At 43.5% G+C, this 24,610-nt stretch overlaps 3 protein-coding genes across 7 annotated transcripts in view; 2 read left to right on the top strand and 1 right to left on the bottom strand.

Moving 5' to 3' along the window:
* hip1 (huntingtin interacting protein 1) overlaps positions 1 to 3,487 on the bottom strand; it is a 44,646-nt gene extending 41,159 nt beyond the window's left edge. For both annotated transcript variants that reach the window (XM_031860560.1, XM_031860558.1), the window contains exon 1: positions 3,158 to 3,487. In XM_031860560.1, the coding sequence (XP_031716420.1) occupies positions 3,158 to 3,277 (120 nt within the window). In that variant the 5' untranslated portion in view covers positions 3,278 to 3,487. The remainder of the gene's footprint in view (positions 1 to 3,157) is intronic.
* Positions 3,488 to 5,541: 2,054 nt separating this feature from the next.
* bcl7bb (BAF chromatin remodeling complex subunit BCL7B b) lies at positions 5,542 to 7,878 on the top strand. 3 transcript variants are annotated; one of them, XM_031861121.1, is made up of 7 exons: positions 5,671 to 5,685; positions 5,879 to 6,027; positions 6,201 to 6,276; positions 6,396 to 6,483; positions 6,645 to 6,803; positions 6,967 to 7,070; positions 7,212 to 7,878. In XM_031861121.1, the coding sequence occupies exons 2-7, from the start codon at positions 6,017 to 6,019 to the stop codon at positions 7,281 to 7,283; spliced, it is 510 nt and encodes a 169-aa protein (XP_031716981.1). In that variant the 5' UTR covers positions 5,671 to 5,685; positions 5,879 to 6,016; the 3' UTR covers positions 7,284 to 7,878. The 3 variants fall into 3 exon arrangements, with proteins under 3 accessions (XP_031716979.1, XP_031716981.1, XP_031716980.1); XM_031861119.1 differs by lacking the exon at positions 5,879 to 6,027 and having other exon boundaries at positions 5,542 to 5,685; XM_031861120.1 differs by lacking the exon at positions 5,671 to 5,685 and having other exon boundaries at positions 5,730 to 6,027.
* A 445-nt stretch (positions 7,879 to 8,323) lies between these two features.
* On the top strand, positions 8,324 to 22,291 carry baz1b (bromodomain adjacent to zinc finger domain, 1B). 2 transcript variants are annotated; one of them, XM_031861135.1, is made up of 21 exons: positions 8,324 to 9,087; positions 10,433 to 10,549; positions 11,599 to 11,743; positions 11,982 to 12,174; positions 12,463 to 12,584; positions 12,733 to 12,930; positions 13,032 to 13,220; positions 13,324 to 14,632; positions 14,795 to 14,956; positions 15,189 to 15,327; positions 15,418 to 15,581; positions 15,734 to 15,848; positions 15,934 to 16,032; positions 16,320 to 16,497; positions 17,453 to 17,638; positions 17,827 to 17,974; positions 18,567 to 18,714; positions 18,875 to 18,990; positions 20,894 to 21,033; positions 21,150 to 21,256; positions 21,457 to 22,291. In XM_031861135.1, exons 1-21 carry the CDS (start codon positions 8,969 to 8,971, stop codon positions 22,181 to 22,183), a joined length of 4,821 nt encoding a protein of 1,606 aa, XP_031716995.1. In that variant the 5' UTR covers positions 8,324 to 8,968; the 3' UTR covers positions 22,184 to 22,291. The 2 variants fall into 2 exon arrangements, with proteins under 2 accessions (XP_031716995.1, XP_031716996.1); XM_031861136.1 differs by having other exon boundaries at positions 15,418 to 15,551.
* The last annotated feature ends 2,319 nt before the right edge of the window (positions 22,292 to 24,610 follow it).

Consider the following 24,610-nt stretch of genomic DNA (forward strand, 5'->3'; position numbering starts at 1 on the left):
GCTCCTCCCCTGAATTCCACAGCTATCGGGGCACCAAACAGGGTGCAGGGGGACGAGGGGTGTCCAATAATGTAGGTCCACACACATACTGTACACCAGTGATTCCCAGCTGGGATACATGTACACCAGGGATTACTTCTGCAGTTTCTAGGAGGTTTGTGGAGTAACTCATTTTACAAAAGGAATATTAATAACTCATTTTCAAAAATATATTCACATTGAGCAGCTGTAACACCGAAACCCTACGTGTCACAATTTAAATGGTTAAAAAAGATAGCTAAAAGGGTTAAAATAGTTAGCTACAAGTTATGGATAAACAGTTCAAATAGTTAGCTTAAATTAATGGATAAATGGCTGAAATAGTTATCTCATAGTATTCGATAAACTGTGAAAATAGCTGGCCAAAAGTAATGGCTAAATTGTTGAAATAGTTATCTGGAAGTAAAAGATAAACTGTTGAAATTGTTAGCTTAAAAAGGTTGAAAAGTCAAAGCTTGTGCTTCTTCAAGGGGTCGAAAAACGGATGTAAACTTGTCCAAAAGGAGCATAATATTGAGCCGAGCGTTCAATGAGATAGAAACACTGTTGTACAACCACACCAACTGCCAACCACGCATGTAGTCAAACACAGACACAAAAAGAAGAAAACTCCGTGTGGACCAGTAAAGGAGAAGGAGGAGGCTGGCAGCCGGTCTAATTTTAAGGCCTTAATTATGTAACATACGATGTGGTGTCACTCCAGGGCTCTCGCTGTCCCAGCTGAGGAACGGTGCCCCAGAAGTTTCCCAAAAGCACTAATTATGGTTCATATGAGTCCATAGATTACTACCTACCCCAGCCTTCAAATGAAAGACCTCTCCTGGCCACCGACAGCTTGGAGACCGTTTTACAATTTAGGAGAGAGTTGGCATCGCTGACATTTTGAAGCCTTTAAATGAAGCTTACACCGTTTAAGTGTTTAGAACTGACTTGTTATTTACTTGTTGGTTGTCTTACGGCTATTGAGAACACAATAGAACACCGAAACATCTAATTACGTCGAGACAAACCAAAGATTGAATCTCCCCTAAACTCTGAATTAAAGAGTCAGCTGCTATTATGAGGCAAAACATGTCATTAAAAACAAGCGCTGTGTGCTATCCGGCGGCCCTGTTTCGATCTTTTTATAACCCTGTGTGGACACTATGACAGAGAGGATTTTGAACACACCCTAGCTGTTTACCCAACAGAGAGACAGGCGAGCACTTCTCAGAATCAGTGTTTTTATACTTTGGCTTTGCTGTCTGCAGTGCACACTGCTCATATTCACATTCATGTAACTGTAAAATATTGAAATCAGGTTATATCATCTACTGTTCACCCTTAGTACTGTCATACTGCCAAACAAATGTCATGCAAAGCAACTGACCATGAAAGTTATTCTGCTCTGTGGTTAACACAATTATCTCAAAAAAGTTTCTTGTTTCAGTCACAAAAATATGGAAGAACTTCCTCATACGGGCTTATCAATACAAACATTCAGCTTTCACTGTACTTTATGGCTAAAACGAGACGACAGACCGACAGACCGATATGCAGACAGACAGGAGGTGAAAGCCAGCCACCCAGCAGATTTAGGCAGCTTTAGAGCACAACAGATCAGATGAGATTATCTCTCGCTGATCCCCTGTAAAGTAGACAGCAGATTCATTGATTCCTGCACCGCCTGCCACGGCTGTGGATCCCCCAGTCAAAAATCAACCACACAGGAAAGTATAGGGAAACAAAACATCAAGACTACTACGAGGTAAAAAAGAAAGAAGTAAATCATGACCAGTGACTCAATATATCACAGCATTACAGAATTGGCACGATTGGTATCAACAACAAACTGGTTGAATGTGTTTTGTCGGACCACTGATGAATGACTTTATAATGGTAGCAGTGAGCTAAACAAAGCTCTGTGCTTCATTTAAAGGATCTCAAATAATTGAGAGCTAAATTCCTACTCCATTCTTTTTACTTCCATTGATCAGAACTCCGAAGAAACTATGTGCATGACTTGTGTTGTGATCCTGGAGACCATTCTGCCTCGACACACTCCCAAAGGGTGTGATCTCAGGAGCATGACAGTGACCTAGTGACCACGCTTGGCTCGGGACGCATAAAGCCATGCATGCGTCCCTCCCAGTCTCTAATCCATGCTGCTAATGTCCCAGATGGGAGAGGCGTAAGGGACCGAGGAGAAGGGAGGACAAAACTGTATGCAAAACCATCCGGACGCAGAATTGACAAACACGGACTGTCCAATTTAGCTGCCGCTGTACACGGGAGAGAAGCACGTTGCAAGCACTACCACGGCAGTTTGTGCTGCCTTGATCTGACCTACTTTCTGCCCCCTTTTCCCTCCCCATGTGCCTGGTCTGGGGAAGGGAGAGAGGAGGGGAGACCACCAGGCAGGAAGCAGCAGGCTCCACAGTATAACATACATATGCTCACTGGGAGAGCACTTCATACAAAGTCACGAGCTACACGGCATTCATTATTCAGTAGAGGACATACCAGAAAACTTAACACAACAAAGAAAGATCAGTGCATGTATTCCATTTAAATCTCATCCTTCCATCATCACCATCATCTCTGATCCTGCCTGGAGGCCTAAAGAAGGCGCTGACAGCCTGTCATACATGACAGCTCCACACAGCTCCAACTTGCCTCCCTCTTGTCTGGTTTATTCTGCAGATAGGCTAAACAGCACAGTTATCTGAATTCAAAGGGCCTTTGACCTACATTTCAGCAGCTCTTTTGTTGTACAGTGGACTCATTTGTATCTCTGCTGATCACAGACAGACATCAGGGAGAGCAGCACAAGGAACAGCCCATAATCTGAGCAGGAACAGTGAAGAATCAAAAATGGAAGGGTTTCCTCCAATATGTCAAAATGTGATTGTCTTTTTTTAAAATTTTTTTATGGATCCTGAGCTCCTATCGTTAGAAAAAAAGAGATCTCACAGTGCACAGTTAAATTTAGGAGCTGACAGCAAATATCCTGGCATGATAATTATCATCCATCAGCCAGGATCTTCCTCCCACGCTTTCAGGAAAACAACGCTATCTTTTTATTAATCATTATGTGACCTCCTCCTCCTCCTCCTCCTCCTCCTCTTCTGCACCGTACCTGCCCTCTCTCAAAGTTGTCCTTCTCCAGCTCCAGGCTGTTGGCCCCTCCGGTAGTCCGTCGGATCACTTTGGGAATAGCGTTGGGTACTTGCTGCATGGAGCTCTTCACGCGATCCATTGTCGTGTTTTTCCCACAGCAGCAGCGAAACAAAACACAACTTTCAGCCGATAAACAGGCCGGACTGTAATAAAAAAAACAAAAAAACGCTGCACTAACTATGGCGGGCACCAGTCCATGCTGCGCTGGACTCGTCGCCCCCGTTGGGTCATTTGGCCTCTCTGTCCACCACCCCAGTCAATGACAGGAGGAGCAGTCTGAACGGCACCAGTCAAGTGAGCCACGCTTAGAGGAGGAGAACACTTCCGCTTTTCAAAATAAAGTCCCTGTTCGTTAACGTGCTGCAAACATACAGTCTGACTGCAACGTTTTTTTTTGTCTGTAAATGAAATCTGACGGGCGTAAAAATAGGTCTAATGCTTACATGTAAAATAATATGAGTCATATTTCTGATTGTATTGCCGTAATTAACTCGTATGCGCGATGAACTGCAACCGGAAAGGACAAGTGACATTTTCAATCATTTATATTTCACATTATTATTGTTAAAAGACTAATATGGTGCATGATGAATTTCATCTAAAAAGAATGTAGGAAGTTTATTTTACAATCCACAAAAAACAGAAATGATATGTGCAACAAATTGCGGGAACTTTACAGAACTTAATCTCTGTCTTTGTAACACTCAGTTCTTCAGAAACCTGCACAAAACACACGACGTCCATGGGAAGCCTTCACGCACGGTGTTCTCGCACACACACTCACACAAACGTACGTCTGCTTCAGGTGTGAGGACACCGTTTAGCTGCATGCTGATGAGTGCCGCTGTTATTTGGATATTTTCTCTGGCAACTGTCTCTGACTCCTCCCAATGTTGTCAGCCACTGGCTGGAGCTGCAGCAGGCTCCGCCCACTCCATCAATAATGTGTTGTGATTTTGATTTTCCAACTATATGTAAAACAAAAAACTACTCCTGCAGTCTTATCTTACATATATGACAGAAGTGTTTACAAAATATGTCTTGGTTGGGGGATTCAGGCGACTTCATGCACAATAATATTCAGTCAGTAAAAATACTTTCAGACTGTTGCTGTTTATTACTTTTGCTGGAAAATGTTTGAATCTATTTAATTCAATATAATTTAATGAGGAGCTGTGTGTCATCGTGAATAATGACACACAGTCACAAGCCAAATCATTAGAAAGTTGAATGCATTTTAATGTCTCATGCGCAAACATCATTTTGCCATAAAATCCCCAAATTCCTTGTCATTGAAAATGCAGTGCTTCATGCTATACGCTCTGCAGGAAATTAAGAAATGAATTCTCTAATGGTGTCCTGGTTAGTTCTAGCATTACTTGTCCAATTAACAACAAACTGGCACTGAACATTGCTGGGGAAGTGTGCCACTATCAGCACTGTCTGAGAAGTGATACTTGTTATCAAGTATTGATTGCTATTAGTGGGAGAAGAGCTTATCATACTGTGTCTTTGTTCCCCTTTCCCTTTCAGTCACAATATTTTTTTACAAAGGCATTCTCTGGATGATATAGGCAAGCAGCGCATGGTTTCCTGTCAGTGATCATTCCTAATTACAATTACTGCAACAGGCTCAACCTTTGCTATCAGGTTTCGAAGCATGTTTGCGCTGCACAACTCAAGGCTACCCTCTGTTGGTCAAAGATGGGAACCAGGAGTCAAAACTATAGTGTACATTTAACCAAGCTTTTGTCTACATAAACACATTAGTAAAGGAAAATCCAGTTTTTCACATTCACAAAAATACAAAAAAAAACAAAGCACAAAAAAAAAGATATAATAGCAAAGAAAAGCAAAAGGACCACCTGGACGTTATTAAACAGTTAAATAAAAGGTAGCTATGTACCAGAACCACAGTTTAGAAATACTCCATAATAAGTAAATGCCCTGCCTTTAAAATCCCACTTAAGTAAAAGTTCAAAAGTATTATCAACTAAATGTACCTAAAGTATACTCATTATCATATTGTTAGATTTATGGTCCAATATTGCTGAATTGTATTGGCGTATAAGTAAACAGTTGCATCAAATAGAAATACTCAGGTGAAGTAGAAGTACTTCAAAATTGTACTTAAGTATATGAATACATGCACTGTGAATAGCAACTTCCAACCCAGATGAATACATATAGAAAAAAATAACACAAAATGTGGGCACCCAATGATTACATTAAATACAGTATGAGCAGCATACTGAGGAGGATCAAGCCCAAAAAAAAGAGAAACTAAAAAAAAATGAGACGATGAAATCTCGCGAGACTACCACTGTAACGGAGGACTGGGGCTTGGTCTTGAAGTTTTCAGATGCATCTGTAGATGAATCATAACAGCATCAAGATGTCGGGACGAACAGGCCGCGCTGAGACCCGAAGTCGGGCTAAAGATGACATTAAAAAGGTCCTGGCGGCCATCGAGAAGGTGCGCAAATGGTACGTAGGCTGTCCGGGGGACAATATGGAGGGAAATGTATTAGTGACTGTAGCCTGATATCTGCTGCGTCGCTCAACAAACTTCAGTCGGAAAAGTTAGATGATTGACGGGGCTGCCGACCAATCAATGCCCTGGCTTGACAGGAGAGGCGGAGCTAACTGAGTTTTTTTTTCTTTTTTTTTTTCTGCCAAGAGCTGTCAATATGGCCACAGCCTCACATGCCGCCGTAATGTAACGGCCGTCCCGTAGTCACACAACAGGGACGTCCACGAGCACATTTGGACATCCATCCTCGCGGGATTTACACGCGCACGACACCTAAAGTAAACGATGGCTGTAAAGTGAGCATAGCAGGATGTTTTGATGTAGCTGTCATCTCTCTGCTGTGGGCAGAAAAAGACACGAGCACGTAGCTCCACGTTACAGACTAATGCTATTAAAGCGGACGGTGTGGCGTTGGACCTACGTTGAGCTTATTTAAAAACAATAATGTCTGAACTCATTTCATTCCCAGGGAGAAGAAATGGGTGACAGTTGGGGACACATCCTTACGCATATTCAAGTGGGTGCCAGTAACAGAAACAAAGCAGGTAGGGGCCTCTGCCACGTAACAATACCACGATCATTTTAAGGATTTACTTCAATGAATGTTGTGTCATCAGTTGTCTGATTTTTTTATTTTTATTTTACATCCCCTCTTTCTTATCAGATATATCGCACCAAATCCACAGGTGGAGATGCTCGAGGACTGAAAGATGTGGTCCTGGAAAATGCTACATCTTTACTGGATTTCACTGGTGACTTTTGTGGCTGTATTTAATAAAATACTGGAGACATGGCATGCATAATGGCCTTTACGTATATATGTCAAAATATCACACAACCAAACGCATCAAATAGAATATAACATAACAATATAAAAAACCCAGATGTTAAGTGCAACTCCTCTATTCCTCAGATGAAAACAGCAACCAGAGCTTTCTGTCGGATGTCTACCAGCCTAAAATGGATAACAGCAGCAGCACCTCCAGCTCGCAGCAGGTCAGCCCTCCACACACCTCCAGCCTCCGGACTGAGGACTCTCAGCCACCAATGCTGGGCCAGGAGAGTGTGGATGGTATGTGGATGGCTCTCTGGAGCATATTTACACTCAATTTTTACACATTATTCCTGTAATTTAAGGTTCACACAATAGATCCTGTATTTGAGTATAAAATGGCATCCTAGAGCTAAGCGCTGCGTTAATGAGGTTATATTTCCACCCTTCCTTGTGAATGCAGAGCCGGTTCATTTAGGACAGGAGGGGGCTGATGAGCCTCCCACACTCATCAAGGAGGATCTTCTTTCATCAGGAGCAGTCCGACAGAGCACCCCAGACACACAGGTCCACTTTCTGAAAACGGTTTTGAAGGATAACCCAAAAAATGTTCTTTGATTAATTAATCATTTAATCTCTGCGGTCCGTAGCTTGGTGTAAAATGTATGTGAACATTTAAGTAACATCGTGTTCCTTTTTATTCGACAGGAGGAATTGGAGGAATCAGGAGCACCGCCTTTAAAGAAGATTTGCACAGGAGAAAATGCTGTTCTGAGATAGCTCATTTATAATAGTTTCGTCAAAATACACACACACACACACACAGTACCTGTCCTCAATCAGATTAGCTCAATTTAAAAATATATATATTCTAAGGGTTTTCTTGACATATTCACGCAACTGTTACATTTCAGCAAATGAGGGAAAAAAAAGTATTTACAGCTCAAACTTTGTTCACTTTTAAAGGTCTTTAAAGTATGCTGTTATAAGTGATTTTTGAAATGAATGGTGGGGAATTGTCCAAACTTTGTGTGGCAAGTCACTGCTGTTGCAGGCGGTGTATTTCAAATGCTGTAAATGTTTTCCTGCAACTGTTTCCAATTGACTCATTATGCAGATGAGCTTTACGTTTGCATGTATCCTATTGCTTTATTTTTGAGGTTTACAGGCCATTTTGAAAAGGTGTTAAATGTGTAGCTTTATGCAGATTGATGTTTAGATGTGCCATTTTTCTATTAAATACGAGGCACTTTCTGGAACAGAGTTTCTTTTGGCTTATCGTATGCAAGGAAATGTTTTTTTTTATATTTAAAATATAATTTGCCCATGTTTATAACTGACGACATTGTAAACCATAATAAATGCTACTTTCCAATTCCATTTCAATTAATTGATCCTGCGGTCCATGCTGTGATCGGTATGCACTCATTATTATATCTATATTATAAAGGCAGGGCCTATTGTTTAATCAGACATGTTCAAAATGGAGACCAGACAATGGATTCAGAAATTAAGTCAATAATTCAAGAGGGAATTAATTCCACAACAATTTTAATCAAATACATAATCAGAGTGTTGAAATGTATTTTAGTATAAATGAGATATATGGATCATATAATCTTTATTGTCGTCAGCTGACCTCGAGTTCTTCATCTATATTCGATGCGGGCGTGGTTTATTTGAAGGGGATATTCTACTGTGACGGACAGGCCACATCAGCCAATCAGAGACTGGTTCAAAGCAATTCGACGAAGGCGCTTTGCTGAGGGAGCCAATGAACGTAGAGAGGGGGCGGGGCGTGCTCCCGACGCTGCTTGCTGCCGGGGAAACGGAGTTCCGATTGCGGACGGACGTGTGCCGGTGGACTGGAAACTCCCGCCATTTCGACAAGGAATTAACCTCTTGATTGATCCAGGTTACTTTTTTTGTAGCTCTTGCTAATTATCTTATCCGATAACAAGAAGCTCTGGCAGTACGAACACGCGGGGAATACAAGTGATCCAACGAGAACAGGCCTAGTTTGGAAAGACTTTGGAGTCTTCAACGCGCCATACCTCCTTCTGAACTGAGCAGTTCGGTGTGGTTCATCCTTACATGTTCACTCGGAGGAGCTAAAAGTTTACTAACTATACCGAGCGACAAGTCCGGCAACCTGGTTTACACCTGAGACACTGCGTAAAACCAGCATGGCACCGCTAATAGATGAGAGAAGAAGGATGCGATGAGGCGGGCGGCAAGAAGAAGCGCACTGTTATTGTTTTGCAGCGAGATAGCATTTGAGCCCGTTTGCGTTAGCTAGTCAGCTAGCTGCTACACGTTGGAGCTGGGCCTGCCGGCGGTAAAGTGATACGTGCTAAGATATTTGCGGGACACTTGCATACATGCTAAGGACATATTATTGCATATTATTGTACTAGAAGATTTAATTCTACCATTGGCACCCCGTGCCATCTGTGGATTTGGAAATGGCTCCGCTTTTAGGCCGGAAACCGTATCCACTGACTAAGCCGCTAGCCGAGCCACCAGGCCCGGGAGAGGAGGTCTACATCATCGAGCACACCAAGGAGGCCTTCAGGAACAAAGAGTATCCTTTAACGTGATGATGCTCAGACTTATCGAGCCACTCGTCATGCTGTATACGTGACTTTGTCTACCTGGCTAAACTGATGTCCACATAATCCCGTGCAAAGGACCGAATTAACCTAATTTGATGTTACCTGGCGGTTTCCCCATTTAATGTTTACCCGCATGTACACAGTGAAACGTTACACTGATGACAAGTTGGCTAGCTAGCTAATGTTCACACCGCTGTGCTAATGCAGCTAAGTTAAATGGCTATTTCCCAAAGCTAGCGAAAGTATTTTGTGTGGCACATGGGGAAATAAATATGCTTAATTAAATATAGAGAGACGATAAAGACGTCCTTTCACTTTCAGCTTCCACGGCCCCGCTGACAGCCACCAATGCTAGCGCGGTTAGCTCGCACGCTGCTAACGTTAGGTATCCCATTATGTCACAATAGCCCGTCGTCTTCTCTCTTAGGCTGAGGATGTTGCTCGACTGGTAAGAGTTAGCTTTTAACGTTAGCCTCTGTAGAATAGCTATCATTAGCTACCAGTGCATTACTTTTTGAGTTTGACAAGAGGACGATAGTCGATTCAAATTGGTTTATTTATTCATGGTAGCATGTTTGGTAGATAGCTTTGGTTATGCTGTAATAGTAAAGTGACTTTACTTGTTTCGGTGTCTGAGTGAAAACTTTAAACGTCAGAGATCCTCAACTGTCAGTTATGACAACCCAATGTGACGCTCGCAGTGTGGAAATTAACTTCTAAGTTTTATTTATGGTTACCTAAGTTGTCATTAGTTCTAGTAGATTTGGATTTCTACAGTGGCATAGCAAAATTGTTCACTCGACTGTTTTTATGTAACGTTTTAACATCGACATTTGTCATCATTTCATAAAGAATAGCTATGTGAAGCGCAGGCCTCACTTATACCTCCCCATGCTATCCCATCTACAATAACGGGGATCTTCACTTTACTGTGTTGCAGTCTTCAGTGGTAGCACAGTCAAACTTTCTACTCCCATTAAGTACCCGTATAGGTGTGTTCCACAGAAGTCTCTTCATCATGAGGTAGCTTGGACTCTTTTCCAGCTTCCATCACAATCATTATTCGTTCCTAGCTCCCCGTACCGTTTTGCATTGTTAATTACACCGTTTGTACACTTTTTAATTCTTAGCATATAACCATGCATTTCATTTTTGTACGTCTGTGTTTGTTGGGTGTCCCATGACCTCAGCTTCTTTCTATATTTCTGTCAACGACAGACCACGTGTCTCTTGCTTGTAATTAGTAAGTAAATGGCTAAATAAGGAAGAACTGTTTCCATATGACTTGTAATTTCTTTAACCAAACGCCTACAGAGAGTATGAGGCACGCTTGCAGAGGTATAGTGAGCACATCTGGACATGCAAGAGCACTGGAAGTGGTCAACTCACGCACAATGAAGCATGGGAGGAGGAACAAGAAGTCACCGAACTGTTAGTATGACTCCCTGTTTTTGTTTGCATCTACACGATTCTATCCAACATGTGAAATAAGAGCCATTAGTCTACTCTCTGTTGTCCAACACCTCTACAGATAGGCTGTTGATGGAGTTCTGTGAAGAATACACAGGTAAAGTTCAGTAGATGGTAGTGCTTTGCATTCAGATGCCCAGTAAACCTCTGGTTCCCATTATTTTCTGAATAGCTATGCCCACCACCGGTTGTTTAGATGCCCTCAGAAGCAGTTTCGCCTCTATGACAGCAGCTCGGTAGTATCACGGAAGAGCCGTACTCTCCCAGTGAAGGTCACAAGGCTGGCTGCTTTGCTATGATTGGATAAATCTGCTGCTCCTCCTCTCATTCTATTTAGAGGGTGTGGGATTGAGTCATCCTTGAATCTGCAATGGCCTGGTGAGAGTTCCTTATCCTGATCTGCAAAATGGGGGAAAAAAACAGCCATATAAAATGTACAATGGTTCAACTGATCTTTGTCAGTCCGCTCATCACCAACCAGGTGTGCGTATACTGTATGTACGTGCGCTGTCAGCAAGAGAACGTTGGACCAAACTGTATATATATGTGGCCATGGATATCTCACAGCAATGACGGGGCAGAACATTGCTCAGTTGCCCTGAGCTCAAGTCACTGAGGATCACAGGCTGTGTTTAAGCTCTGTCTAATTATATCAGCCAGGAGGTTTTACTCCCCCTACTGGTCACTCCCAGCCCTTTGTTGTCTAGTTATGCAATGCTCTCATCCCGGTGACGAATGCGTAGCAGAAATCCAAACAATGTGAAAGAAATCGTGTCTGGAATAGATTGCTTCACACCCTTGAAAAAAATTCAATTGATTGTCAATTGTCAGATATGTCAGTGGCCTTGTTTGCTGAGCATCAAGGCATTAAAATCAGTGTCTCGCTTACTACAAAATAGTCTGAGCTTATTACAATGGGAATGCAAGACACTTAACTGTATTGCACTTTTATTTTCATATGCTGTTAAACCTTGTTTGGTTTTTAATGCTGATTTATTTTCTGTGTGCAGGCTTCAGGAGGAGTATCCCCAGTGGTTTGAGAAGCCAGTCCTGGAGATGGTCCACCACAACACAGTGTCTTTAGACAAACTGGTTGAAATGGCCTGGCTGGAAATCCTCACCAAGTATGCTGTGGATGAAGAGTGTGACTTCCTGGTCAGTTTGACCCGTTACATTTCTAAACTTGTTTTTTTTAAACTTGTTATCTTTTATTTTGCAATTTTATCAACAAATTAGACACTTGACATTTTTGCTGCATTTACTAGATCTTATTAACATGTTAAGATGAATGTTCTGCCCGTCCTCAGTGGTAGTGATGTGGAAAGCAGGTGTTTTTAAAGGAAAACTTCCTCGTGGTGTGTTCTGAGATTCTCACAAGACTTTTTCACTTCAGGTGGGGAAGGACAAAAGTTTGCAAGTGAAGGTGGTGAAGATCCATCCCCTTGAAAATCCAGAGGGTGAGTCGGGGGAGAAGAAGCTCGAAGGTGCCTGTGACTCTCCATCCAGCGACAAGGAGAACGCAAGTCAGGAGAACCAGAGGAAAGAACCTCCTCCCAGAGAAGAGGAGAACAGGAGAGAGAGTCTCAGTGAGTTCCATTCGCTGCATGAACAGAGAAAACAGAAAGTTTTGATGCCCGTATATGGATATGACAAAACTTGTGGTATAGTGATTAATGATGATCAGTGTGTTCCTTTTTAAACTGCACATTGGTTGTAGGCCCAGAGAAACAGTTTTTTTTCTTTAAACGGAATGTTTTCTTTTTCCCAGTTTCCACTTATTTGACAAAGTTTCAGCCACTTTTTCTACACGATTGGGGCGGGAAAAGGGGTCCTTTTTTTTTTTTTTTACATGTTATTGTTTCACTACCTATCAGGTGACCGAGCACGACGTTCACCAAGGAAACTTCCCACTGCCATGAAGGAAGAGAAGAAGAGATGGGTGATGCCCAAATTCCTTCCCCATAAGTACGACGTGAAGCTCATCACTGAGGATAAGGTCTGTATCCTGTGGTCAAGAGAAAGTCTCTTGAAACCATGACAGCATATTACTTCTATTTGTGGTTCATGATCTTTTGAGGTCTACACAGTTTGACATTTTGTGAAAGAAGCTGACGCTGAATCTTCCCCAACGACTTGTCTCACAGGTGATCAGTGACGTCCCGGCGGACAGTCTCTACAGAACGGAGCGCCCTCCAACCAAGGAGATCATGCGCTACTTCATCAGGCACTATGCTCTGAGGCTGGGCATGGGCGAGAGTGCTCCCTGGGTGGTTGAAGATGAACTCGTGAAAAAATTTAACTTGCCCAGCAAATTCAGTGACTTTCTTCTGGATCCACACAAGGTAATTTACTCATGGTCATTTTTTGTTCCCACATAAGACAATTATGTGGGAAAAGATATTGCTTGTTCTTGTCTCACACTTTTCTTTTTTTTTGTCTCAAGTTTTTAGCGGAGAATCACTCTGCAAAGCGTAAGAGCTTGTTATCTCCAGAGGGTAAACCGAGCAAGAGGCTCAAGACCCCCGACACACCAGGAGAGGATTCAGGAAACGAGAAGGGAGAGAAGAAAAGGAGACGAAAGAAAGACTCTTTAGGCATGCCCCTTAGTCCAACCATTTGGGGCCACATGCAGGTAAGCTGGCTTGTATGTACATTATCGCGTGTCAGTTATTACTTTATGATGATGGGGTATCTCTTTTCAAAAGCTTCATGGGCTCATATTGTCTGTATTTCAGAAAATGAATGGCTCCCCACTAAAGATGAAGAACTCTGGAACTCCAAAGAAAGGAGAAGGCAAAGGCTCAGCTCCCTCCACTCCAAAATCAGGCAGGAAGTCCGGGGACAAGAAAGAAGGAAAGAAAACCGGAAAGAGCGGCGATAAGAATGTCCTCAAAGCTTCTAAAAAGGACGGTAAAGCTGGTGCCAAGACGCCGAAGATGAAGCAGATGACTCTGCTGCATCTGGCGAAGAGCACCTCCTCTGGGAGCCCTAAGAAGAGAGCCCGTAGTACTGGCATGGGTACGCCCAAACTGGGGAAGCCACTGCACCCTATGGCTCTCCACCTCCTTCGTTTCTATAAGGAGAACAAGGGCAAGGAGGACAAAAAGAACTCCCTCTCCTCCCTCATCTCCAAGGCCGCAAAGACCTTGTCCCCAGATGATCGGGACCGGCTGCCAGAGGAGCTCAAGGAGCTGGTGCAGAAACGCTGGGAGCTGCTGGAGCAGAAGAAGCGGTGGGCGGCCATGAGCGAGGAGGAAAAGCAGGAAGAGATGAAGAAGAAGCGCGAGGAAGTCCGAGAGAAGCTGCGAGAAAAGGCCAAGGAGAGGCGCGAGAAGGAGATGCTGGTCCGCCGCGAGCAATCGCGCAGATACGAGGACCAGGAGATCGAAGGTGGCAAGACTCTGCCGGTGTTCAAGCTCGTAGACATGCCCGAGGGGTTACCCAACACCCTGTTTGGTGACGTGGCTATGGTCGTGGACTTCCTGCAGTGCTATGCAGGGCTGCTGATGCCCGATGACCAGTATCCCATCACAGCAGTGGCTCTGATGGAGGCACTGGCAGGCGAACGCTCCGGCTTCCTCTACCTGAACCGAGTGCTGGTGGTGCTGCTTCAAACGCTGCTGCAGGATGAGCTGGCGGAAGGCTACAGCGAGCTCGACATGCCGTTATCCGAGATCCCGCTCACCATGCACTCTGTTTCAGAGCTGGCTCGGTTGTGCCTGCGGCCGTGTGACGCCCACGGGGAGGAGAGCAACCAGGGCTCGGTGGACACGGGGGCTTTGGGCGGCTTCGACGACGTGGTGACCAGCGAGTTCTTGGAGAAGCTCGAGACAATCGAGGTGTTTGAGCTGAGCCCCGAGGAGAAGGTCAGCCTGCTGGTGGCACTGTGCCACCGCATACTCATGACGTACTCGGTTGAAGACCACGTCGACGCCATGCAGCAACGGTCAGCCGAGGTGTGGAAGGAGCGTCTGGCAATGCTGAAAGAGGTCAACGACCGCAAGAAGGCCGAGAAGCAGATGCGAAAGGAGATGGAGGGCAAAGGTAGGCGGGGGTTAGCCGGAGAGCTCCTCCTCCTGTTTTTAATGTTAAAAATATGTTTTTATAATTTCTATTGCTAAATCTTCCTTCAGCTTTGTATTATTCTTTTATTGATGGTACCAATACATCATTTTTTTTTTCCCTTTTTTTCTTCTGGGCTCAAAGGTGAGAAAAAGAAAGAGGGAGCTGCTAAGAAGGAGATCAAAAAAGAAGTAAAGGTAGAGCCGGAACCGGAGCCAGAGGACATGATCAGCTCAGTGAAGAGCCGGCGGCTGATGTCCATGCAGGCCAAGAAGGACAAGGAGGAGATGGACCGACAGAACAAAGGTAAACTTTGTAGCAAGGAGTTGAGCTGTTGATCCATTTCAAAATGTGCTATTTTAAAAGAAGGCAAGTTTGTTAACTGACGAGCTTGATAGGACATGTACCAATCCTCTGTGTTTTGTCTTCCCACCACTGAGATATTTTAGAGCAAAGCCAGACAGTCTACTGTTAATTACTTTATAGCTTTTAGTTGCTATACCTCACTCTTATTTGTTTCTGTGTTATTTCCCCAAAGAGCGCATGGAGAAGGAGGCTGAGGAGGAGCGTATGCGTAAGCAGAGGGCTTCTGTAGAAAGGGCCTTTCAGGATGGAATAACCAAAGCCAGACTCGTCACGCGCAGGTCCCCACTGGGAACTGACAGAAACCACAACAGGTCAGTGCTGAACACTGTTTCTACTCAGATAAATGTGAATTTGTAGAACAAAGTAAATGATAACCGTGGTTGCTGGATGCCTTTGTTCAGATACTGGCTGTTCTCTGACGTGGTTCCTGGTCTGTACATTGAGAAAGGCTGGGTGCATGAAAGCATCGACTACAGCTTCACCCCTCCACCCGAGGACAAACCAGCCGAGCCCGAGGTGGAAGAGGAAGAGGAGGGTGAGTCGGCCGCTACTCATGATTCACAAGGTACAGTAACTTTAGTGTAAGTTACCTTCATCGAAATGTTAAAAAAACAAATGGTGGCATCAATTCTGCAATCTCGCTCTGCTTGGTGTGGAGTTTTGTGTGTGGACATAATTGGTCATTTTGGTCTTGGATAATGAATGTTTATTTTGTAGGAGCTGAAAAGGACGATGGCAGCATAGACGGTGCTATAAGTGAGGGACCCCAGCATGGAGCAGCAGCAGACATCTGCATAGAAACTACTATTCCCAACCAAGGACAGAACCTCTGGTGAGAGCTTTGTTTCTGTTTTCTTTCTTTTTATCCTTTTCTTTTTACACAATCTTCCTTCTAATATTCTGCCTCTTGAATACAGGTTTGTTTGTGACAATGCAGCTGAGCTGGAGGAGCTAGTGGAGAGTCTTCATCCTCAGGGCGTTCGAGAGAGTGCACTGAAGTCGAAGATACAAAGCAGGTGCATGCTCTCTCATTATAAGAGATAATATCTTTAACAAACATGTGTACAGCTAAAGCATTGCCAGCTGTGCTATTTAAAGCTTTTACATTCAGTTTGCACAGATATGCCTTTATTTTGAAATTATCATTTGTTGTGTTGGTATTAATAGCAGCAGCAAGCTTGTTAAGTTGTTTAAGTGAATACAGAACCACCAGAGCGTCTACAAAAAGTATGAACAGACGAGATTGTTTTTAACAATGCAGCAGTGATGGAGAAAATATGAAGCCGTCTCTTCCCTGTTTCAGGTACCAGGACGTCCTCCACTCGGTCCATCTGACCCGTAAGGCCAAACTGGGCCTCAGGACCTGCGACGGCTTCACAGAGCTGCTCAATTACCTGCGCAGTGACATCCAAGAGGTAGCCTCACGGCTCCAGAAGGGAGGCCTGGGATACCTGGACGACAACGTGGACATCGAAGAGCAGGTAATAAGTTTGTCTGGTTACAATATCAATATTAATGTTCACTGAAGAGTCTTAATCATCCGGTTTAAGGGAGTTTGTAGTACCGTGTCAAGCATAATGTGATAAAGTTATTGGCATTTTGATTATGCAGATAAGTCTACTCGGACAAGTGATTTGGTAATTCATGTATATATAATTATTGGGTTAAACTGGTTACCCCAGTTTTTAAGGATTGATGGTGCACACAAACTATCATACAACTTTGAAAGGTTTTATTTAGTGCTGGGCAACGATTTAAATATTTAATCGGATGGATTTTTTGCGATTAATCGCATTGTTATGGCAAAGTTCAATAATGAATTCAAAAGTAGTGTATTGCGCACTTTTATTTTAAAAGTACTGCTATATGAACAAAATGGCAATAACATTTGGTTCACGAGATGCAGGTAGCATGTTTCATACTTAATGTGAATATAATTCATACTTTGTTGGCATCTTATTCTGAAAACCGGATGTTCGTCTGAAGAAACCGGATGTTGTCTCACGTTAATCTTTCCGCTAACTTTCAAAGTCCTTCGCTCGCTCCCGATTTGTGCCGTTTAAATACGTTTACCGTGAATTTCAGCATATAGGTGCACTAACATTACTGACTATAGGATGTTTGCTGGCTTTTATCCCACTGTTCTTGTCATCCTCTTGTTGTTATGTATATGTATTGTCTCTTGTCTTTCAATTTAAAAAAAAAAAAAATATATATATATAAATAAATAAATAAATAATAATGCATTAACGCGCGATAAAATAATTGCCGGCGTTAATTAATGAATGCGTTAACTTGCCCAGCACTAGTTTCAGTATATCATACTATGTAAAACAGCCAGTTTTTAATTATACAGTGAACTATATTATTTCTGGTTTGTCCACTGAACGTTGTGATTCATAACGTTTTCTTCCCCGTTTCATCTACTATTCACAGTTGAAAGACACTGAGAACTTGAAAGACTTTGGTGAGTGCATCATCACCATTCAGGCCTGTGTCATCAAAAAGTTCCTGCAGGGATTCATGGCCCCGAAGCAGAAGAAGAAGAAAAAGCAAGGAGGGGAGGAAAGCAGCAAGGCCGAGGAGGTGGACGACGAGAAGAGACTGGCGGAAGAGGCCAGGGTAAGAGAACCCAGTTTCAGTGTTCAAGTTCAGTTTTAAGTCGATATTAGATGACCCACATAACAACAAAATTAAAGTTAAGATGCTGAATTTGCTCATGAAACACACTGAATATTACAGGCAGAGCTACCACTATTCAAGTCTTTCTTCACGCGAGTTTAAACAAGTCTGTGCTTCGTTCCTGTCAGGTGGCGACTGCGGTCGAGAAGTGGAAGACTGGCCTCCGAGAGGCCCAGACCTTCTCCCGCATGCACGTCCTGCTGGGGATGCTGGACGCTTGCATAAAGTGGGACATGTCTGCAGAGAACGCTCGCTGCAAAGTCTGTCGCAGGAAAGGTAGGCTTGTTTTCAGCTGCTGTCTCACTCTTTTGGTCTCAAAGAAAGGAATTGGAGCAATAGAAATAAGAGCATTCGTTATGCCTTTTATTGGAATAGAAATGCTTTTGTTATAACACGGCTTTCTTTGTTCAAAACAAAACTCCAGCACCTCTACTGTCTCCTGTCTAATAAATATGGTTTCCTTCTGTTTTTCCTCGTAAAGAAACAGTCAGTCCGTACTTGATAGGTGTGCTGAATTATTGAGTTGCAGTGCTCCTCTACTACCCTTCTGCTCCCTGTCTAGTGCTCAAGCATGACCCGTCTGTGCTGAAGCTGATGGAGTCTGGACCCAGATCCAAACAGGGCAGCAGGGACAGACTCAGAGCAGGAAAGACTAGTAATGTCAGGCAGGTCTACATACAGAGCAGCCAGCTCCGCAGGCCAACAGGTGAACCTGTAGCGATAAGATGACGATAAAAGACAACTTGTTTACTTGCACAGCTGCACACAAATGTTGTTGGCCTTTCAGGGAGTGAAGACAGAAACAAAAATATTGCCATACTGAACTTCTTTAGCTCAGAGCTAAGATTTACATATCGATCTCCTCCAGGTGATGATGAGAAACTTATCCTCTGTGACGAGTGCAACAAGGCCTTCCACCTGTTCTGTCTGCGGCCGGCCCTGTACGGCATCCCTACCGGAGAGTGGCTGTGTCCGGCCTGCCAGCCCACTGTCGCCAGGCGTGGCTCGCGTTCAAGGTGACCGTCTGCCTCACACTTTGTCATATTTTTCTTCAATGACTAACTTATCGGTTTAGGTTTTCAAAACTCACGAGAAAATATGGTACTTATCATTATAATTATAACTACAGATAATGTTCTCTTTGGAATTTTTTGGTTATCAACCTCTCTGTTGTAGGAACTACAACCAAGACACGGATGAAGAAGAGGACGAGGAGGAGTCTGAAGAGGAGGAGTCTGAGGAAGATGAAGAGGAAGAGGAAGAGAATGACTACACAGCCATGGGTCACTGCTGTGAGTACCAGCAAGAGAGGATTTAGTCCAGATTCTGATGGTTCACCATAAGGGTTTCAACCAGAAGAAGTCCATGTTTCAGTCTCTTTTGACTTCTATGGACCAACTCCAGACTGGAGTCTTTGCGTCATCAATGCGTGGCGTTTTGTATTAAAAGCCAGCGTTTCTCAGATTGGAGTGAGAGAAGGAGAAACGGTGATGTCGTGATCTTCGCAATGAAACATCTTTGATGTGACTCGTCTAGTCTTAGCCAATCAGCGTTAAGCTGTCTACAGCGTCTTCATTTCCCTCCGTTACAGTTTAAGTTGCGTTCATACTTGCTGGGTTAAGTTAACGTCCTCTGCATGCGGGACTTTGTCGACTGTTAACGTTCGTCATAAAGAATTGTAACGTGATGAAACATGCAGCCCCCCCCCCCCGTGTTCCGGTTCAGTTCACGCGGTCAGTTATTAACGTTAAACCGGAACACCAAAGGATCTGGTTGCAGGTGTGTGTTTTGTTTTTTTTAAATTTATTTATTTTTTTATATATATAAATCAAAGTAGAATGAGGCCCAGATACTGATGAGATGATGAGGTCAAAGAGCTTAATGACGAGGAGGCTGTTTGTGTAGCGCAGCTTGACGCAGGGCTGAGCTGTGAGTGGATCTGGGCCTGGATAAAGGTGGAGGTCTAAACAGACGTGAGTCTTCCTGCTGTCACAGTGTTTTAAATACATTGATAAGGCAGGGTATGCTGAATGCAGCCTCTGCTCCAAGGAGATGAACTACAGCAACACGGGCTCACGTGCCCTCTCATCACACTGTTCACACCGTTCACTGTGATGACCACAGTCGGTGTACTAACAGTCCCAACAGTCCCACGTTGCTCCCAAGAACCCTGAAGTAATGAGAGGGTTAAGGTGCCTGTACCTTCATTTCAGCGGGTTGCTAATGCAGATGTGTGTATAGATCACAGCTGCTATTTTACTCTTGACAAACTACTTTAGCCAGAGTAGATTATCATTTTCATTTAAATAATTGAACTGGATTGAATGCATATTAATTGCAAATAGAAGATAGGCCACAATTCTAACAGCTTTACAGTAACAGTGGAAGTTAATATGAAGCCATACAGTAACAGGGTTCAATGAAAACAAATCACTTTATTTTGTATAGGCGATGGTTCTCGCTACTCTTGCTGTCTTTGTTTTTATTTGACTCAAACTTTTAAAAATGAGACCTCGGTCTCAATGGATTTTGTCTAAATAAAGGTTAATAACAATAATAACAATAGAGCGGAAATACTGATTAATAACTGAATAATAAATTAGTTGTTTTTGCTTAAAGTAAATATCTTATTACTTAATTTTCTCCTCAGAGTACACCAGAATGCTACATTTCAAAGCTCATATTTAAAATGAAGTTCTCCTCCCGACAGGGTTTCGGTGCTTGTCACCTCTTATGAGTTTGCATGTATGGAATGAGAGGAATGCTGACGGGGAGTTACGGCCCCGCTCTCTTTTGTCTGGACCTTTTGCTTTGAAGCCTCGTTTCACTCCGGCTTCCCTCCGAGTATGCGACAGGATGATCCCCGCTGTCGTTTCAAGCCGGCACGTCAAGGATAACGAATAGGAAGTTTGATGCATCAATGCTGAACAGTTCAAGAGAGAATCCTAAGAATCTTTCTCATTTCTAGAGTGACACTTTGTCACAGTTGACGGCATTGCACCGTATGATTGAGTTGTTTCAAATAAAACTATAGAGAACAGTTGGGTCATCATTGTAATGGAGATATTGTTTGAAAGTGATTTAATGCCTAACTGCAGGTTGTGTGACAAATGAACATAACTGGTTATTTCAGATGTTTTTATACATCTGAATACCTCTTCTTGTCTTGATCCCCTCTCCATTATTTCTTTACAGTGAGACCAAGGAAGAAAAATAAGCAGTCTTCATCTCGGCAGAAGATTTCAAAAAGTAAACCCAAGAAGCAGTCGTCTTCAAGTAGTCAGAGCAGCAAACAGAGGGCCGGCCCCAACAGCCCCGCAGACATCGATGAACTGGTGAGAAAGCAGCAGGACTCCCCCGTACAGAAGCTACGTCTTAACTCTTAGACGTATTAAGGAATGAAGTGTGAAGTGTTGTTGTAATTGTGTGTGTGTGTGTGTGCTGTCCGCAGGTGCGACAGAGTTCCCAAACAGGAGTGCGCCGGCAGGTGCTGGAGCTGGAGAGGTGCGAGGAAATCCTCAAGAAACTGACGAAATTCCGCTACAGCTGGCCGTTCAGGTGAGCAGAGAACACGATCCCTTTGAATGGACATTCAGTTTATTATGGAGCCGCAGCAAATACTTGCATGTGCGAGACCAGTGTTTCCACCCAGAAGTTCTAATAATCTAACAGAAATATCTGTAGAGGCACCAAATCTTCAGACACCATGATGATGATCTAACGTGGCTCTCCTCTCACGCTGTGCTCCTCTTTCACAGGGAGCCCGTGTCCGTGGAGGAGGCAGAGGACTACCTGGACATCATCTCCCAGCCCATGGATTTCCAAACGATGCTCGGGAAATTCAGCCAGGGCTCGTATCGCAGCGCCCAGGATTTCCTGGAAGACCTGAAACTCGTCTTCTCCAACGCAGAGGAGTACAACCAGCAGGGCAGCACGGTGCTCTCCTGCATGGTGAAGACGGAGCAGACGTTCACCGAGCTGCTGCAGAAGCTGCTGCCTGGCCTCGGCTACCTCCGCCGGCGTTCACGCAAACGCATCAGCCAAGCCCCTGCAACATCTGAAGAAGAGGAGGAGGAGGAGGAGGAGGATGAAGAAGAAGAAGAAGAAGAAGAAGATGATGAACAAGAGGAGGAGGAGGAGGAGGAGGAGGAACCAAAAAAGAAGATGCAGAATGGCAAATCGAACAGAAAGAGAACCAGAAATGTTCGAGGACGGAGGGAAGAGGAGAGGGAGAGTGGTGATGAGGAGGAGGACGATGATGATGAGGAGGAGGAGGAGGAGGAGGAGGATGATGATGGCAGGAGGAGGAGTAAGAGGACCTCCACCACCTCAGGCAAGAAGGATTACAGGGAGGAAGATAGCGATGGCGAGCGGGACACGCAGAGAACTCGTCAGCGGGGGGGCCGGGGCGATGCCGGCGGGGCGCGCAGTGAAGAGGACCGGTCCAGCAAGCAGCGACATTCCAAGCGACAGAAACGCTCATGAAGTCCAGGGTGCTTTGTCTTTCTTTCTTTCTTTCTTTTCTTTTTTTGGTCGTCTCTTTGCTTTAAAGTTTCTGTCCCGCTCTTCTAAAAATTATCAAGAGCCCTTCATCTCCTCCTCCTCCTCCTCCTCCTCACAGCCAGCGGGACTTAATCCTCAGAAGGACTTTTTTGTGTTATTGAATTTCTGTTCATATTTTGAAAAACGACAAAAGAAAACTGATTTATATTTGTAACATGTTTAATATAGGTGATTATTTTTTTTCTTCTTTTTCAACAAAGAAAAGTAAGACATCTGAGATAATAGATGGGTCCTTGTAGCTCTTAAGACTCTTTGATTTGACTTTCTGTTCCAAGTTGACAACATCTCACACACACACATTCACACGTTTATTTTGACTTAATGTTGTCAGTTAAAGAGATGGTGTCCATGTAGCCGAAACCCTCTAGGAAATCTTTTTGTTTAAAAACAACGCAGATGACTGATTATGACTTTCTCCTCTCACCTGTAAATCACTCTTACTACTAAGCATCTTGACACCAAGATTCTCTTTGGTTCAAATGCCAGTCTATAGTTAAACTTGATAGTGTTTTTACTAGTTTTAGAATTTATTGTTTTGTTTTTTTTCCCAGCCCAGGTGCAGATTTAGTGTCAAAAACTGGGTCGACACTTCAGGTCACACGTGTAGTCGCGTCGCTCTCGTGCTAGAACACGAGCTCCTTCTCGGCTCTCTTGGTGCCAAGATGTTTTCAAAAACATGGACCGGATTTGGAGTCTGGTTCTTGGCGTGTAGAGCTGAGCAGCCTTTCCTCTGTGGTGCCCTGCCACTTTAAAAAAGAACCGGTACCTCAACGGGCCACCAGTTTACACTCCTGTGTAAAGTGCACCTATTATTATGCCAGCAGCTGCAGGACCAGACTTTGTTGAAATGATGTGCATAGACATTTGTAAACAGTGTTCAAAGCAACAAATGTGACATTTGTTCAGAAAATGGGCATTTTTTTTGAATATTTGATATTTTTTGCACATTTTTATTTGGTATTGTAAATGATAACTTGTTCTTAATCACATCAAATAAACGGCAAAGTTTTGAATAACCGGGGGGGCTCTCCCAGTCAATGACGAGAACACGGCAGAAATAATCTAGTCACTTGTACATTTTGTAACTAAAACGTTAAGTCGCTCCATTTAAATTTTATTTAGTGACGCACATTGAGGGTGGAAAGGCGAGTGAAGGCTTCCCTGCATGGCCTGGCTCGGTCACCAGGTGGTGCTCTCCTGCTCTCTGAGCACTCTTCGTCCCAGCAGTGCAGTGACGCTGCTGCTGTGACTCTCTGCTCATCAAAGGACAGAGGGAGCTCCATGGCGCTGGTGTGTCTTGGCTCTACAACTTGTTTTTGTAATAACTTCCACACAGTCACGACTTAACAAAAACCCTTTTTTTTTGGAATGTGCAGACGTTTGTGTGGTGAGGTTGCCAGCGATGTATATGCACACATGTATACTGATGAGGCTGTGGTTGGTTTGACCTCTCCTCTGTGCTGTTCAGTGTTTTTCTAGTGAGCTTTTCATCATCAGCTTTCTGATTTCACTTGGCCACCGATTGTTTTTCACCCCCCCCCCTTATTTTTGTTTAAATCCAGCTTTGTTCCTGACACAATTCACAAATTGTTTAAATCACTGTTGTAATTGTTTGACATTTCTACGAACAAACAAAAAGGTGACTGCCCCTTCTCAAGTTGAGACCTGACTGTAAATGCTTTCTTTGTTCTTTGGGGGAACTACAAAAAAGTCTTTTACACTTCCTTTTTTTTAATATATATATATTTATAGTCTAAAGCTGGGTTTGGGCAGGTTAGGAGCATACACTTGTAAAGAATTTCCAATAAAGGCTATGGACGAAGACCGTAGTTCTCCCTGTGTTATTTGAGCCGATGAGCGTCCCCCTGGTCAGACACAGACATCACTGCCATCTGTAAAGCCTTGTAATAAGACAATGATTGTGGAGGAAAACGGGTTAGCCGTGACTGTCGACTGGTGTCTACTTTTACTTTTTAATAAAATATCAAACATGGTCTTACTCTCTGATGTGGACTCTTTTCTCAGGAGCATCTCCAGCTTCTAATGGAAGCCAAATTAGCTTCAAATCTGTTTGTGTTGAAACGCAATCAAAAGTGACGTTACGGAGGAGAAATGTCTTCAATATTTACAAAAGGAGGCTGAGCAACTTGGACTTGTAATTATGCCGTGACAACATTTTGTGGAAAATGTTAAGCTTGTGATGATTGAGTTTGGCCTTAATCACACAACTCGGGCTCTATAACTCACTTCATATTGAACCTTAAGGAACAATATTAATATCCTCAATTCACTCGGTTTACAGAAAAGACCAATAGAAAGCTGTGGACACAAGAAACTTAAGATATTTAC

This window comes from Anarrhichthys ocellatus, unplaced genomic scaffold, assembly GCF_004355925.1.
Source record: "Anarrhichthys ocellatus isolate YVR2014 unplaced genomic scaffold, GSC_Weel_1.0 scaffold24, whole genome shotgun sequence".
Taxonomy (NCBI): domain Eukaryota; kingdom Metazoa; phylum Chordata; class Actinopteri; order Perciformes; family Anarhichadidae; genus Anarrhichthys; species Anarrhichthys ocellatus.